The 15,356-nt window shown below is 51.3% G+C and overlaps 2 protein-coding genes across 3 annotated transcripts; one reads left to right on the top strand and one right to left on the bottom strand.

Annotated features, from left to right (window-relative positions):
* Positions 1-1,001: 1,001 nt before the first annotated feature.
* On the bottom strand, positions 1,002-4,159 carry LOC108506567 (platelet glycoprotein Ib alpha chain-like). Its single transcript, XM_017833726.1, has 2 exons — positions 3,825-4,159; positions 1,002-3,397 (listed from the first exon to the last, which is right to left on the bottom strand). Exon 2 carries the CDS (start codon positions 3,392-3,394, stop codon positions 1,286-1,288), a length of 2,109 nt encoding a protein of 702 aa, XP_017689215.1. The 5' UTR covers positions 3,395-3,397; positions 3,825-4,159; the 3' UTR covers positions 1,002-1,285.
* Positions 4,160-5,878: 1,719 nt separating this feature from the next.
* LOC108506568 (ubiquitin carboxyl-terminal hydrolase 42-like) lies at positions 5,879-15,004 on the top strand. Of its 2 annotated transcripts, none has more exons than XM_017833728.1 (14): positions 5,879-5,908; positions 6,273-6,394; positions 8,130-8,191; positions 10,071-10,187; positions 10,775-10,975; positions 11,409-11,519; positions 11,592-11,694; positions 11,794-11,861; positions 12,000-12,070; positions 12,622-12,704; positions 12,947-13,061; positions 13,329-13,469; positions 13,643-13,743; positions 14,477-15,004. In XM_017833728.1, the coding sequence occupies exons 2-14, from the start codon at positions 6,363-6,365 to the stop codon at positions 14,994-14,996; spliced, it is 1,725 nt and encodes a 574-aa protein (XP_017689217.1). In that variant the 5' UTR covers positions 5,879-5,908; positions 6,273-6,362; the 3' UTR covers positions 14,997-15,004. The 2 variants fall into 2 exon arrangements, with proteins under 2 accessions (XP_017689217.1, XP_017689216.1); XM_017833727.1 differs by having other exon boundaries at positions 6,273-6,400.
* Positions 15,005-15,356: the final 352 nt, after the last annotated feature.

Below are 15,356 nucleotides of genomic sequence, written 5' to 3'. Positions count from 1 at the left end.
CTCTTTTTCACACCTCCCAAAATGTTTATGTGACATCTGCACAGTTGGTCACAAAGTTATGCCAGTTTCTGAATGCCTTGTCCTAATGTGATCCCTTACAAGTCACATCTGTTGCCCTCCAAAGCCTCCCATCCTACTCTCCCATTTGGGTCCTATTCCCATAGTGGGTCATGCAGAGGCACAAACACCTTCCTTAACTAATTACCTGCCAGTAGGAGGCTTTTCCCATGTGATTCAGCACTACAGGGAAGAATCACACGTTTGGGGCAAAAATCAGGAATCCAGGTATAAGTGTGTAGTTTTGGATGCCAAAATACAAGAATCTAAAGCTATGAGAGAGCATTCAAAGGAGGCCACAGAGATGGGGAAGGGTCTAGAGGGGAAGGGCATGAGTAGCAGTTGAGGGCACTTGGCTTGTTCAGCAAGAGGTGGACACTGGAAGACACTGAGGGGAGACCTCATTGGGGTCTGCAACTTGCTCACAAGAGGAGGGGGGGCAGGCACTGAGCTCTGCTCTCTGTGGCCAGTGACAGAACCCTGGAGAGTGGCTGGAGCAGCATCAGAGGAGGCTGGGATGGATATTAGGAGAAGGTTCTTCCCTCAGAGGGTGTTTGGGCACTGGAACAGGCTCCCTAGGACAGTGGTCATGGCCACAAGGCTGCCAAAGCTCAAGGAGTGTTTGGACAATGCTCTCAGGCACAGGGTGGGATTGTTGGGGTGTCCCAGGCAGGGCCAAGAGTTGGACTTGATCCTTGGCGGTCCCTTCCAACTCAGGATATTCGATGATTCTATGATTCCATGGACTTTTCCTCTCTGTCTTCACTATTCCAAGTACTGAAGGCAAATTTGTCATTCACTGTGCCCTGCCAGGACTGTGGCAGGTCCAATGAAATAAAACCAGCACTCCTTTGAAATTCAAGCACAGAATATTTATTATGTGATTAAGAACGTGGCACTGAGTGGGAATCATAGCACATCTTTGCATGCATCATTTGGACAGAAGCAGTTGAGACACAGAGCACAACAGAAGCTCTGCTTGCCCTCCCTCACCCTGAAACCAGGCATTGGCAGCCCCAGACTATCACTGACCAATTTAGGACATTATCTTCCTCTGCCAAATACCCAAGTAATTATTTTAGCTCTAGAAACCTCAGGCTGCTGGAGAATACTAGAGGAAGGAGCTGGATAGCTTCCCTCTGGGCAAGCAGATCTTTCCCACGTAAAACAAGCACACATGAAGCAGAGCCACAACCCTGCATCTCTTTCTCTGAGCATACAGAAGCACTTACATGGTGTTGCCAGCATATTTCACTCTGACATGACCCATGGCACTGACACCCCTGTCCAGGCTGTAAGCAGACAGGGTCCTCAGGAAGCTGAGGTCTCTGACCACCAGGTTCCTGGAGAAAGGCTTGGCTGAAGGAGGACTGTGGTGGACCCACAGCTCCTTTGTGGTGCAGAAGGAGGAACCTGCAGGAGGACTGCGCTGTATGCCCAGATCTTTAATTGTGCAGTAGGTGACCTCAGGGCACAGCTCTACTTCCTTGATGGTGCAGAACGTGGGGCGCTGGAGGGGGCTTTTGAAGCTGCTGAGATGCATCACGGGGCTTTCTGCTGAGTCCTTCCACCCCAGCAGGGGATACTGCACCTCTTGGGTCTGCAGGGACTGGTGCCAGAAGGGTTGTCCCACCAGGCACATCCAAGCCAGCCAGCCTGCTAGAGCCAGCATGGTCAGGACCAGCAGAGCCAAGGAAACCAGGTAGAGCACCCAGTGCAGGAGGCAGCAGTGCCTCAGCAGCCACTGCCCCCACTGTGGACCCTCCCCACCTGCCTGCAGAGGCAGCACCGGTGCTGCCTGTCCTGGGATGGAGCACGGGCAGAGGGGAGGAGGTGCAGCTGGGGGGGAATGGGCGGGTTGGGTGACACGTGTGGTGTCCAGGGGAGCTGGTGCTGTTGGGGCACGACTGGAAAGCATGGTGGTGGCTGACATGGAAGCAGGAGATGAAGATCTAACAGTGGAAGAGGGCTCTAGCGTGGCAGTCAAAGGCACTGCTGTGGAGTTGGTGAGAAACGTGCCAGTGGATGCCATGAGAGTGGCAGAGGTAGTACTGTCAGCGAGGGTGGTTTGGGGCAGGCCACTGTTGCTGGGAGGGTTGCTGCTCATAGGGGTAGGCAGTGAGGTGGCAGAGACAGGGGTGGTGGGTCTGTGCAGGGGGCTGGTAAGAGCAGCAGTGAGAGTGGCAGTGCTGGGGCTCTGTGTGGGTATGATGGTAGGACTGGTTGGTCCAGGAGTGGTGGTGCTGGGAGCTCTGGTGCTTTTGGGCACCACAAGCAAAGTGCTTGGGGCAAGAGTGGAGGTACAAGGGGTGCTCAAGGAAGGTCTGGTGGTAGGGAGGGGAGGCTGGGTAACAGCATGGGGCATGGTAGTGTGCTCTTCGGGGATGGGTGGGGGTAAGCTGGTCAAGGCAGTTTTCTCTGCTGTTTCTTCCCCATAATTATAGTCATCCTCTCCGCCCACATCTCCATCCCCCATGTCGCCGCAGTCGGGCTGGAAGTCCATGACAGGTTTATGCTGGTGCTCAGCAGGGCTGTGGCACAGCACCTTCCTGGGGGCCACCTCCACCTTGGTCTCCTGCAGGCCCCGCTCCGGATGGTAAACGCTGCCGTCGTTCTGCCGGATCCAGGCCCGCAGGTAGCGCAGGTCACAGTCGCAGTGCCAGGGGTTCTTGGTGAGGAACACGTACATGAAGAGGTGCCCCTCAGGGAAGAAGTTGGTGGGCAGGGTGCGCAGGAGGTTCCCCGAGAGCCAGAGGGTCTCCAGCCTTTGCAGATCCTGCAGCAGCTCCTTGGGGAGCTTCTCCAGGAGGTTGTCTGAGAGGTCCAAGTCCTTGAGTGCCCTCAGCCCTGCAAAGGCCTCCTGGGGCAGTGTCCTCAGCCGGTTCCCTCTCAGGTCCAGGTCCTGCAGCTGTGGCACGGTGCGGAAAGCCCCTGGGGCCAGTGTCACCAGGCTGTTGTTGGCCACGGCCAGGCGGGTCAGCGCAGGCAGGCCCTGCAGGTCGGGCAGGGTTCCCAGGTTGTTGTGGGACAGGATCAGCTCCTTCAGGGATGGCAGCGGGTCCCCGGTGTGCAGAGTCACCAGCCCGTTGAAGGACAGGTCGAGGTCCTGCAGCTGGGTGAGGGGCAGGAAGGCGGCGGTGGAGAGGGACAGCAGGCGATTGTCACTGAGCAGCAGGATGCCCGTGTCTGCAGGCAGGTCTGGGGGCACTGTGCTGAGAGCCTTCCCTGTGCAGTTCACCTCCAGGAGGTCCTTGACCTTGTTCATCTCCGAGGGGCAGGCCTGGGCTGGGGGCATCAGGGCCACAAGGGTGAGCAGGAGCAGGGCAGGGACTTGCATGGCCTGGAGTGGGAGAGCCGAGGGGCATGAGTATGGGTGGGCATGCACCTACACACTGCCTTTCTTCCTGTGCAAGCACCATTTGCAGCAGTTGGCATCCCCTGACAGACCCCCTGGGACCCTCTGAGCTCCACAGCTCCTCCCTAGGAGGGTGGAAGGGAGGGATGAATCTCACACCTACTGACAGCACCCACCCCATCACCTTGTTCTTGGAGGACAGTAGGAGATGACATTTCTGCCCTTTTGCTCACCTTGCTCTCCTCTGTAGGGGGATCAGAACCTGACTCATGGGACTCATTGCCAGTGCCTCCTCCCCTCGGGTAGCATTTCTGTCCTCACCCTTTCAAAAGCCACGGCTCTGCAGTGTTCTTGTCCCAGCCCAACCCGGACAAACCGTGTGGTCAAAGAGACTCCCTGAATATGCTCTTACCTGACCTCAGCTGAGCCCTCTGCTGGATTTGGATTCACGAGGTAGGAGCACAAATCATCCGAAAAGAGATTCCCATGCACAGATGTGGCTTCCTTGACGTGGCACCCCTGTGGACACTGTGACTCACCTGCGGATCTTCCAGCGTTTGCTCTCCTGCTGCTCTGCCTCCTCCTGCCCACAGCCCAGGCACTGCTCCGGGGCAGCTATAGCAGGGGGCTGCCCAGCCCACTATCAGCATCCCCAGCTGTGGGAAGGGAGCTGTGGCTTCCTGAGCAGCCAAACCCATCTCCTGCCCTTGCTTTGACCGCACTGCTACACCACCATCTCCTTGGAAAAGTCTCAACTTTATTTCAACAATTAAGTCAACTGCAGCCTTTGTGTGCACACAGAGGCATTGCCCCAGCAGCAAATGGTTGTGGCCCTGCACTGGATCCTGCTCATCTTGCTACTCAAGTTGTTTTTCCCCCTAGGACCTGCAGAAGCAGGGGAAAATAATTCCATTGGCTTCTGGAGTGGAAATGGGCAGGACCTAAACGTGCCCAATGGTGCCAGCATTGGCCTTGGCTTCTGAGAGGGGGTTGAGGTGGTCATAAAATGAGCTGAGGGTGAGGAAGATCTGCTTCCCCCACTTCATTTTTATGCCTCAACAAAAAATGTTGCAAGATTCAGACTAGAGGAGAGCCCGGAAATCCAACTTCACATTTTCACATAATTGCCTTTAAAAAACCAGGAGTTTGAATCCTGTTATTCCCTTCTGCCTGGAACAGTCTCATTCCTTGTCTGAAAGCTACTGTGTGCCTGGCTGAGGATAGACACAACCCACACAGAAATGAGAGCTCAATCCTGAGCTTTCCCTGGGGAGGTACTCTTGGAAAATTTCTTTGCTGGGTTGTTTTAAAACCTTTAACTGCAAGAAAACTGCCCTGGTGGGTTGAGGGGAACTTGTGGGCTGTGGTAAAACCACGCACCTTCTGTATCCCCATTTCCCAAGAGCTGGCAGCACAGCCTGGGTGGGAGAAAGGCAGAGCCCCCATCGAGGGGCCAAGAGAGGAACCATAAGACTCAGCCAAGGGAGCTGCACCCCACCAGGAGTACAACCCCAGCTCCTGTGACAGCAGAACCCCAGTGCATGTTCCCACCAGCAGGGAGAAACAACTTCCAGTGTTTCCTTATTTGCCAGGGATTCCTGAGGCCATCGAAAGCTGCATCTCTGTGGCACCACACAGTTCAGCTACTGAAGGTGTGCAGAGTCACTCACGATGAAAACAAACCAACCCACCAGCCTGGGATCAGATGTGTGTTGAGGGAGCACAGAAGGAGGATCAGAGTGCATCAGCATGCAGAGAGGATGATGTGTGCTTGTCCAGCTCAACCCTAGCACCTACATGGAGCCCACTGCCATGGCCTCTGCAGAAGGACACTGTCCATGCCAGCTCCCACCCATCATCGAGCTCTCTTGTGTTTGCACTACACTTTTAAAAGATATTTTAAGCTCTGTGTCTAATGGAAATCCCCTGGGTAAGTCTGGGTGCTGTCAGGAAACAGCCCAGAATTTACTCTAGGGATGGAGCACAGGACTTGGTGCAGGATTTGGGAATCCACGAAGTTGATGTTCTCTTTGGTGAGCAGAGATAGGACCTGAGGGAATGGCATGAAGCTGTGTCAGAGGAGGTTTAGGTTGGATATCAGGAAAAGCTCTTCCCCCAGAGGGTGGTGGGGCACTGACCAGGCTCCCCAGGGCACTGGTCACGGCCCCAAGGCTGCCAGAGCTCCAGGAGTGTTTGGACAACGCTCTGGGGGACAGGGTGGGATTGTTGGTGTGTCCTGTGCAGGGCCAGGAGTTGGTCTTGATGACCCAGATGGGTCCCTTCCAACTCAGGAGATTTTTTTTCTGTGACTTTGTGGTTCAGTGATTCCATGATGATTCCATCATTCTATGGTTCCATGGTTCTGTGACATGAGGTTACAATGCAGTGGGCCCAGAGCACTGGCACAACGTTTTCATGTTGTAGCCAAGTGCCTTTTTGTTGCAGGATGAGCAAGTCAGACTTTAATCTGGATTATGCAAGTGAGACTTTGCAGAGGTTTGTTTTTCTCCAAAGATCTACTGGTTTTGTAGCCTAATAGAAGCAAAAGCAACTTAAGACAGATCAGGAGAGAACCTCCTGCATTAGGAGACTCCTTTACTGACTTTTGAGACCATTTTCCTCTTGGCATTCAAGCTATTTAAAAAAGTGAGAATAATTTTGCTGCCTTTGTTTGGTTATCAATCCTGAAGGTTTCTTGAAAGGTGTTGTTAGTGTGTTGAGGTGGAAAAAGCTCAAAGTCACACATAAAATTTGGCTTTTAGATCTGTAAAGCAGTTCTCTGAAGTGCCACGTAATTACACATTAACATCCATTCTTATGAACTAACTAATGTTTTTTTCTGCATTTGTGGTGTTTCCAGAATACTCCAATGCTAACACCCTGAAGAACTCCTCAGTGGTAGCAGAGTCCTGGCTGGAGCAGTCACAGCTGCCAGCAGAGGAGAAGCTACATGAGTATGAAGCATTGGATTCCTTCTGAGGGGTGTCAGTGTGTGAACTTTTTGTATGGATATTAGTTTACAGAGGCAGTCAGACTCTATCTTGTTAAAGCTGTTGTTAATTTTTGTTGTAGAGGGGTTAGATTTTAATGTATCTGTCCCAAAGCAGACTTACATTTTTAGGCCTGCTGGGACGTGGGGTTCAAACTCCAAAAACAGTGATTTTTAAGATCATTCTATTGGGTTTGGGGTTGATTTTGCTGAGAGCCAAGTTGCAGATCCTGTTTTCTCTACATGAAGACATTCCCTATTGTAGGGGTTTGCTTTTATTGAGTTTATAGTAATTACAAGTACACATTGTAATAACTATATATTATTATAAATAAAGTTATAATTTGTTCCCATCTCAGAAGAGTCTGATTGTCAATGTTTGACTATTTCTTGCATTTGGGAGAGGTGGGGGTGGGGTGGGGGGTATGTGGCATGTATTCTTAAATCCCTGATATGGGGCTTTTGCATATTAGCTGTAGAGGAAAGAGCAAGGGTTGCCAGCTGTTGACCCGTGAAAACAAGAAATTTAATCCATAAGTGATTCCTATTAGTTATTGGAAACCAAACTGTACCCCAGTTTGGGCTGGGATAAAGTTAAATTTCTTCACAGTAGCTTGTATGGGGGATGTGCCTTGGATTTGTGCTGAGAACAGGGTTGATAACACCAATTTTCAGTCAAAACCCCCTCATTCTTCGGGTCAGAATCTGTGACAAACAATCTCAACGACAAACAAATAAACTATTAAAAAAAAATGTAGAGCCCAAACCACAATTTCAAGATCCAAAGGATCATTTTTCAGACTCATCCCCAAGTTTTTCAAGCACAAACCCCAGTTATACGATGCAATCCTCAAAAGTATGGAGACCAAAATACATTTTAAATCACCAAAGCGCACATCCGGGAGAACAAATAGTCAATTTAAAGTCCAAAATCCTGTTTCTAGACTACAAAACCTCATTTATAAGTGCCAAGGTTTACACTTTTAAAGTTCAAAGACCGATTTAGAGGGCCCACAGCATCATTTTTAAGGCCTGAGGTCCAAAGCCTTATTTATACAACCCAAAGGCTCATTTTTGGCCCCAAACCTTCCTTTTTAGTTCCCAAAGCCTCCCTGTCAGGGACCAAAGCCCCATCTTTAGGATTCCACCTGCAGTTTGGGCAGCTCAAAGCCTTCTCTGAAGGGTCAAGCCCCGTTTCCTCACACACTTATGAGTAAAGTAGGTCCTGAGAGCAGGGTGAGAGCGCTCATCCTTCCTCCTCTGTGACAGTGTGGGTGTCCCCTGTGCCAGCCCAAGCAGTCTGGCTGCAGGTGGCTCAGCTTCAACAGCTTTTTGGGGCAAGCTGTGGTATTTCTACCTCCCAGCTGGGACATTTGAAACGGGGAGTTTTGGATTTTTAAGGGCTGCAGAACGTCTGTCGTGGCTGTCGCCGCTGAGGATTAACCCACCAGTGTGAGGCAGACCAAGATGGGCTTGTGGGAGGGGGCAGAGCCCACCTTTGTGATGCCCAGCATCACCCCTGGAGGTGCAGAGACCTGCAGCCCCCCCAGGAGTGTCCCCAGGACCCACCACTGCAGTGTTGGGGGATTGCAGTGGGACTGCAGCCACCCCGAGGGTATCTCCACGTGGGGCTGGGGACAGCAGTGCCCAGTGCCAATGCCCAGGGGTGTTGGAGGGTTGAGAGCCAGCAGATGCAGAGTGAAACTTGGTTTTTCCTTTGCTTTCCAGAGCAAATGGCTGCCTGGGACACAGTGGCTGGCTACGTCCAACAACAGCTCTTGCTGCACAAGGTGGGACAGCACCTGTATCCTCCTCATCCACCCAGAGAAGTGGGAGGTCCCCTTGGCTGTGGAGCACTGGCTTGCAGTTCCCTTTGCTCTGCTCAGAAAGCAAGAAACCCACCCCAAAAGATCCCGCTCCACTCTCAGGAAACCACCTCAGAAATTAGGAGCCGAGGTCCAAAATTGAACATGCCCGGGGATTGTTTCCACACAAAAGGAACCAGGACAGGAAGCTGTTGCTGGCATTTACCTTCCCTGGGCAGCCTAAAGCTTCGTTTCTTGGGATGGGAGAGGAACCAGTAGGTTCACCTCCTTTGCAGGGTCTAAAGGGCCATTTGCAGTATCTCACCTATTAATTATTTTGTCCCTAAAGCTTCCATTTTAGGGCCAAAATCCTAATTTCTTGTCTTCCAACCCATCTTATATTACCTTTATTACCTGTAGTACCTGATTTGTAAGGTCCAAAGTTTCATTTGTAGGGTAAAGGCTCATTTATAGAGTCCTAAGCCTTTTTTTAGAGAGTCCAAAGAGTCATTCTTTTGGGTCCAAACTCCCTTTTTAGCTTCCACAGACTCTCCCTCTGGGACCAAAACTTCCTCTTTAGGGCTTAGTTTGCAAACTGGCAGGTTCAAAGCCTTCTTTTAAGCCTCCAGAGCTTTGCAGGGGGGCAAAGACAGTTTGTGGTACTGAAGCATCCTTTGAGGTTGGCCATTCTTTGGGTTTGGGCCCAAGAATGACCTTGGGCTCTCTAAGGAAGGCTTTGCTCTCCACAAATGAGTCTTTGGACCCTACAGATGAAGCTTTGGACCTTCCAAGTAGGACTTGTGGCCTTCAAAATGACACTCTGAGCCCTTCAGATGAGTCTTGGGTTTGTGCCAAAGGGGGTCTGGATTTAAATCAGGAGTTCCTGGGCCCTAACAATGAAACTGTTACATCCTAAGAAAGGACTATGGTTACTAAAATATGTGGATACTAAAGGTATGGCCTTAAAAATGGGATTTTACACCCTAGAAATCGGTTTTTGCACCTTCCAAACGAGGTTTTGGACATGAAAAACATAAGGCTTTGAGCCCTCAGTGAGGAGTTTACACCCTAAAATGAGGCTGTGGATTCCAACACGCTCTCCTGACAGGCGGATTCCAAAGAATCCTGGAGCTTTTTTAGCGAGATGAGCAAGCCAGGGTGAGAGAGCAGCTGGGTGGGGGCCTGGCACCCAGCACAGTTGCTGACGGTGTTCCTGCTAGTTCAGGGTCAGCCTGAAGCCGACCTTGAGGGCAGAGAAAGTTCATTGGAAATGAACCATAAGAGCCCAAGTGATTTGGACACAAGCCTCAAGGACACATTCCAGTACCTGGGAAGAATGAAGGAGAAGCCCCCAGAACACTGAGTGTGCCAACCAAAGCAGTGACCAGGCTCACAGCCCTCAGCAGCCTTCAACTCCTCCAGCTGCTGCAGCTCCTGGGAGAGGCAGGAGCTCTGCTGATGGGTGAACAGACCTTTGCCAGGGGAGGTCCAGTGACTTCCAGGTGTGAGAGGTGCCCAGGCTGTGGCAGCCACAGGGTTCTGTGGACACAAGGTGACATGGCCCCTTGCAGCCTCACGTCACAAAGGGGCAGAGATGTGGCACCTGTCCAGCAACTTGGACTTCACCTGCCCAATGCCTGGTATCCTGAGAAGCAGGCCAGCAAAAGCCAGTTGGACTGAGCTGGCCTTCAAGATAACCCAGCTCCTTTCTTTGCTGCTTGTGTGCCTGCATTTTTCCAAGCACTCTTTGTCTTTGGCAGCAGCTACAAGCACCAATGAAACCCTTTTTACAGCTGAAGCTGTTCTGTGGGTCACATTTGGGGTTTTTTAAGTGTTGAGCTACAATTATATTCTTTCCCAATAGGCAATGGGATTAGTGCTGATCTGATCTTTCTGGAAGGAGGATCTGACATCCTTTGTTATCCAGAGCTTTTCCATCTGTTTGTGAGAGGAGCAACACTCACAACAGGAAACAAGTCCTGTGAGTATCAGTTTTACCATCAGGCTTGAACTTTGTGAATGCCCACAGATATTCACAGACATCCCTTCATGCTTCATCCCTGAGCATCAACGGGCTGACAACCCAGAGTGAGATCTTGGGCACTTCCTGAGAGCAGCCAGACTGACGCAGGTGGTCTTGCTTAGACACAAGAAAATGCATTTGGTCATTCTGCCACTGCACACAAGACTTTGAAAGAGGACATTGCTCACAGAAAGAGCTGTCACACACAGGGTCTCTGCTCGGTGCTTCCTTGCCTTCCTCACATTACAGTCAGGAAAAGGGAAGACTTGGCCTGATAATCCAAGGCTCTAGAGGGAAAGGGAGGTAGCCTGAGGGCCAGAAATCAGTGTTGCTTTGTTGGACTTTTGGCAGACTAAGCAGTGGAACAGACTGTTTTCCAAAATTGTTTCCCTGCCAGTAGATGTTAGTGGGGTGTTAGGCTTTCCCAATGTTTCTGGGTTGAGGTTAGAGCTGTTGTCCTCGGTGCTCCTACAGAGAACTCAAGATCTGAATATGCTTTCAAGCAACAACACTGTCAAATCTCTTCAAATGTAATTTCCTTGCAGTCATTGCCAAGGGAATGACTCCGGCACAAAGGATCCCCTTTCCCCCAGAGGAGATTTGCATGGACTGGCAGCAAAGACAGAGACCTGGGCCGGGACTCCGCAACCTGGGCAGTACCTGCTACATCAACGTCATCCTGCAGTGCCTGACATACACCCCCCCTCTGGCCAACTACCTGCTCTCCCGTGAGCACAGCAGGTTGTGTGAGTACTTCTAGGAACAGCTCCTCGTAAATCTCTTGAGCACATCCCAAGGATCCCCAGAACCTGGAATTGCATTCAGGAGAAGAGCAACCCTTCTTTGGCAGCCCCACGGGGTTGTGTCCTTTGAACATGAGCTAGAAGATGCTTGTCCTATTGAGGTGTGCCCATCTTCAGGAGGGCACCTCTTTCCAGCCCCGTGTCTCTGTCCCTGCAAGTTAAACCCTCTTGGCTCATTGCACTGAAAACTTGTGCCAGCTTAGCCTCCCTCTGAAGAACATTTTCTGTGCACTAAAATGTCCTGGGCTCGTTGGGACATTGGCACCTTGGGACAGGAGGAGTGAAGACTGTTCTTAGAACTCCAAGATCTCCATTAGGTTTCCCATCACTAGGTGTGATTTGCTAACCTGAGGAACTTCCCTCCCTTCCTCTTCAGGTTTTCAGCAAGGCTTCTGCATGATGTGCATCATGGAAGCACATGTCAGGAAGGTCCTGCGTTCCTCAGCCAGTGCCATCTGGCCTAGGGCTGTCATCAAGGACCTCAAACGTAAGTCATTTCAGGCGCTTCAACAGGTCCTATCCCCTTCTTGCAGGGGAGAACCATTAACTTCTTTCTTAGTCATAGGAGAAGAATTTGAGCCTGACACGGCCGGAGACGCCTTTGAGTTCTTATGCTGTGCTCTCAAGGCCATGCAGAGAGCCTGTCTGAGTGGAAGCAGCAAGTAAGCATAAGTAAATAACCTCTTCGATGTTCCCAAGCCTGTTGGACTCCTTGATGTGCTAGGAAACCCTATAACTCTCTTCCTTGCATTTATTTCCAGCTTGGACATTTCTTCTCAAACAACTACCATTGTTCATCAAATATTTGGGGGCCTGCTGAAATCCAGAGGTACATTTCCACAAATATTGCTCTCCTTGGTGTTGTTTTTGCCCTTCCACCTGATAAACAGCATGGTCCTGTGACTGGCATAAACTGTCACTGTCAATTAACTTCCTCCTTCACTTAGCATCTTGATTTTCCTTCCAGTCACATGCTTGAGGTGCAAAGCAGTTTCTGATTCCTACAAGGCCTTCCTGCATATCCTTTTGGATATCAAAGTAAGAGGTTTTGCAGTTGTGCTTCAAGGCATCGCAAGGCTTTTCAGAGTCAACACATTTGTCCTGAAAGCATATACTGTGAACACAAGAGGTCTTGGTCGTGGCTGGGAAGGGGAACGGATGTTGTCCTCCTGCAGAGGCCATGGCACTGGTCTTCCCGTGGCACTGGCTTTAAGCTGCACAAGTAGCATTATTATCCCCTCTGAGCCCTTGACATACTCTCCTCCTCCTTCCCTTTGCCCTCCTTCACACCTGTCTGGTTCCCAGGCTGATGGGTTGAATCAGTTTTCACTGCTGATGACCCTGCACACCATTAGTAGCTGAGCTGAGTGGTGGCACAGAGAGAAAGCTCTGGATGGCCCCAGGAACCCCGGGGACATGAGGGAAATGTCCAGCACCACACCCTCTTTCTGCCTCCTTCTGGACACTTCCCACGGGGTCGTGGTGGGTCTCCTCAGCATCAGCTACAGGGGTTTTCTTGTCAGCTCCTGGAAAATGTTTGGGCGAGGGCATTTCCTGTAGCTCAGTGCACTGATTTCTCAATTCTCCAGGCAGCCTCATCCCTCACTGCAGCTCTGGAGGACTTTGCCACACCCAAGCAGCTGGATGGAGGAAACTGCTTCAAATGTAGCAAGTAAGATAATTTCTAATGGCATATTAACACTTCCAGTGTGAAGGAGCTGCATGTCATCACAGACAATCACGTTCTCACGCAGGTTTAATGCACAACAATGAGGTGCAGCTTTTTTTAAATATGACCTTATGGCATGGAATAGCCTTAAAATACTGCAAGGATATGAGACACAGAAGCCTGTCAGGCCCTGCTGGGGCAAGATGGGGTTCATTCCAGCACTTGGCTCTGTGCTTGGTTTCAAGGTGTGAGAAGAAGGAGGTTACCATCTCTAAGAGAGTTACAGTCCATCATGTGCCCAAGGTCTTCACGGTGTGTCTGGAAAGGGCTGCTGATCACACTGGCAAGAAGATCAGCACGGTGGGTATGCAACTGCAGGGCAACCTGCTCTTCCTGGAGCATGACATTCCCCAAAGCAGTACACTCTTACAGAAGCTGCTGATTTTGGGTTTTTTCACGTTCCCTTATGGGGAGAGGAGAGTTCCTGTGGGAAGACCAGCCTGGACTCTGTTCCAACAGAGCTGCTTTGGCTGAGAACTGTTTCCTGCCACCCAAACCATCATGTGCTGAAGGCTATTTCAATATGGTAGTTCAGGATAACTTCTGACCCACTTGGTCTCTCTGTAGTTTGTGGAGTATCCTGAGTACTTGGATCTTCTGCCATACATGTCTGACATAGCTGGAGAACCCCTCCTCTACTCCTTATACGCCGTCGTGGTGCACAGCGGTGACACCTGTCTGGATGGACACTTCTTCTGCTACACAAAGGTAAAGACCAGCTTCCCTCCTGAAGGGGAAAAATGTGTGCTGGGGAAGACAAACTTTCCCATTAGTGTTTTGGGGGAGAAGGTCTATTTTGCGGCTGGACTGTATTTGTTTCGGTGTGCTCTTGGTTTGGAACCCTGCAGTTCCTCTCCAGAGGTGGGTGCCTTCCTTTGCAGGCCAGCAATGGACTGTGGTACAAGATGGATGATGAGTCTGTGGATAGCTGTGGCATCCACGCAGTTCTCAGGCAGCAAGCCTACCTGCTGTTCTATGCCAGGTAATAACCAGTGCCACGTGTTCAAATATGTTTCCTTTTCCTGGATTTGCTGTTTGTCTTCTCACCCTCCTGAGTGTGAGAAGGGCCATAGGAGACAATTCCTCCCTGCATCCTTCAGTGCTGTCAATTCTGAACTACCCCACACCAGTCCTTCTCTTCCCTTGCTGGGTTTTAGGCTTGCTGCCCTACGTGAACTGCTCCCTTTCTGCCCTCTGAAACTGGCTCACATAGAGAAGAGGACTTAAAGGGGCTTCCAGGAAAGATGGGGAGGGACTCTTTCTCAGGGAATATAGTGATAGGACAAGAGGTAAAAATTTCAAAGTGAAAGAGAGAAGATTTAGATTAGATATTAGAAAGAAATCCTTCACTGTCAGGGTGGTAAGGTACTGAAATAGGTTGCCCAGGGAAGCTGTGGCTGCCCCACCCCTGGAAGGATGGCTTGGAGCAACCTGGTGTAGTAGAAGATGTCCCTGCTCATGGTAGGGGGTTTGGAAAGACCCTTCCAAACCAAACCTTTCTAGGATTCTGTGAACTGGAGGCCATAGAGGGTATAGAGATGAGGACTTGCTCTGATAAGGGCAGACCTGGTGGGAAGACCCCAGTCGAATTTCCCGTTGGCGACTTTGGTAAAGTCTTCCCTCTGTTGTGGAAACCGCCCCAAGAAAATTACTGAACCTCAGAGGAGTCTGCAAGGAATGCCCTAAACAGAGGTCACTTTTTTTTTTTTCTCCAGATGCTCTGATTTGAAAATGAGAGAAATGGCAGCTTCCTCACTGACACCACCCCATGCCCACTCCCTCCCGAGTGAGTGTGAGGGCAGCAGCAAGCAGGCGGGTTCTGCGGGACCACAGGGGCTGCCCGACAGGACCACACGGACTTGCTGCCAGAGGAAGAGTGCCACGGAGGAGGCCCAGAGCAGATCCCTGCAGTGGGGCAGCTGGTTTGTCAGCAGCACCGATTATGACAACTCAACAGGGAGGAAAAGGAGGAGAACCAGCCCTCCAGGACGTGACCACGCTCCCCAGGACGGCACGGCTTCAGAACCCTCCACAAGAAGCTGCCAGAGAGCTCCTGCACCCAGAGCTGCTCAGAAGGAACCGCTGCAAAGGCGGAGAGAACAGGGTAGATCACTGCGGCAGGGCTACAACCTCCGCAGACGGTTTGTGGAGATCACGGACTACCACCAGTCAGCAAAGAAGAGGAGGAAACATCCATCCGGAATCAACAGGCAGAAGAGCCAAAGCCAGGATTAAAACCGCTTGTTGGCCTTGCATGAATAATTTACGGGGTGTTTCCTTCGTAGGTTTCGGGGCAATCGGTGGAAATACCCGCTGTGGGATGTTCCACCGACCCTCACCTTCCCCGACCCATTCCCGACCCCGCTCCCTGATCCCTCATTCCCTGCGCAAGCCGCACTGAAAGCCTCCCCCTCCACCCGCCCTCGCACCAGCCTCCTCGCACGGCTGGCGCGGGGGGCATGGGTGGAATCCCCGCGGGGCCGGGACGCTGTCGCCGGGGCTGCGCGCATTGAATAATTGGATTTAATAAATCCCGTTCGTCAAACGGCTGCGACCGGGAGGGGAGGGCGGTGAGGGAGGGGCGGGGCTGAGGGG

The sequence above is a fragment of the Lepidothrix coronata genome, unplaced genomic scaffold (genome assembly GCF_001604755.1).
Source record: "Lepidothrix coronata isolate B3197 unplaced genomic scaffold, Lepidothrix_coronata-1.0 Scaffold219, whole genome shotgun sequence".
Classification (NCBI taxonomy): Eukaryota; Metazoa; Chordata; class Aves; order Passeriformes; family Pipridae; genus Lepidothrix; species Lepidothrix coronata.
Note: the sequence above shows the minus strand (reverse complement) of the source record. Positions and strands in the feature narration are given on the sequence as shown.

Bases quoted from the DNA above. Each gene is read 5' to 3' on its own strand.
- LOC108506568 (XM_017833727.1), top strand. From the start codon at position 6,363: ATGAGTATGAAGCATTGGATTCCTTCTGAGGGGTGTCA. The intron at 8,192-10,070 runs GTGGGACAGCAC...CTTTCCCAATAG, and splicing joins AACAGCTCTTGCTGCACAAG to GCAATGGGATTAGTGCTGAT. The intron at 10,976-11,408 runs GTGAGTACTTCT...CTTCCTCTTCAG, and splicing joins CCGTGAGCACAGCAGGTTGT to GTTTTCAGCAAGGCTTCTGC.
- LOC108506567 (XM_017833726.1), bottom strand. From the start codon at position 3,394: ATGCAAGTCCCTGCCCTGCTCCTGCTCACCCTTGTGGCCCTGATGCCC.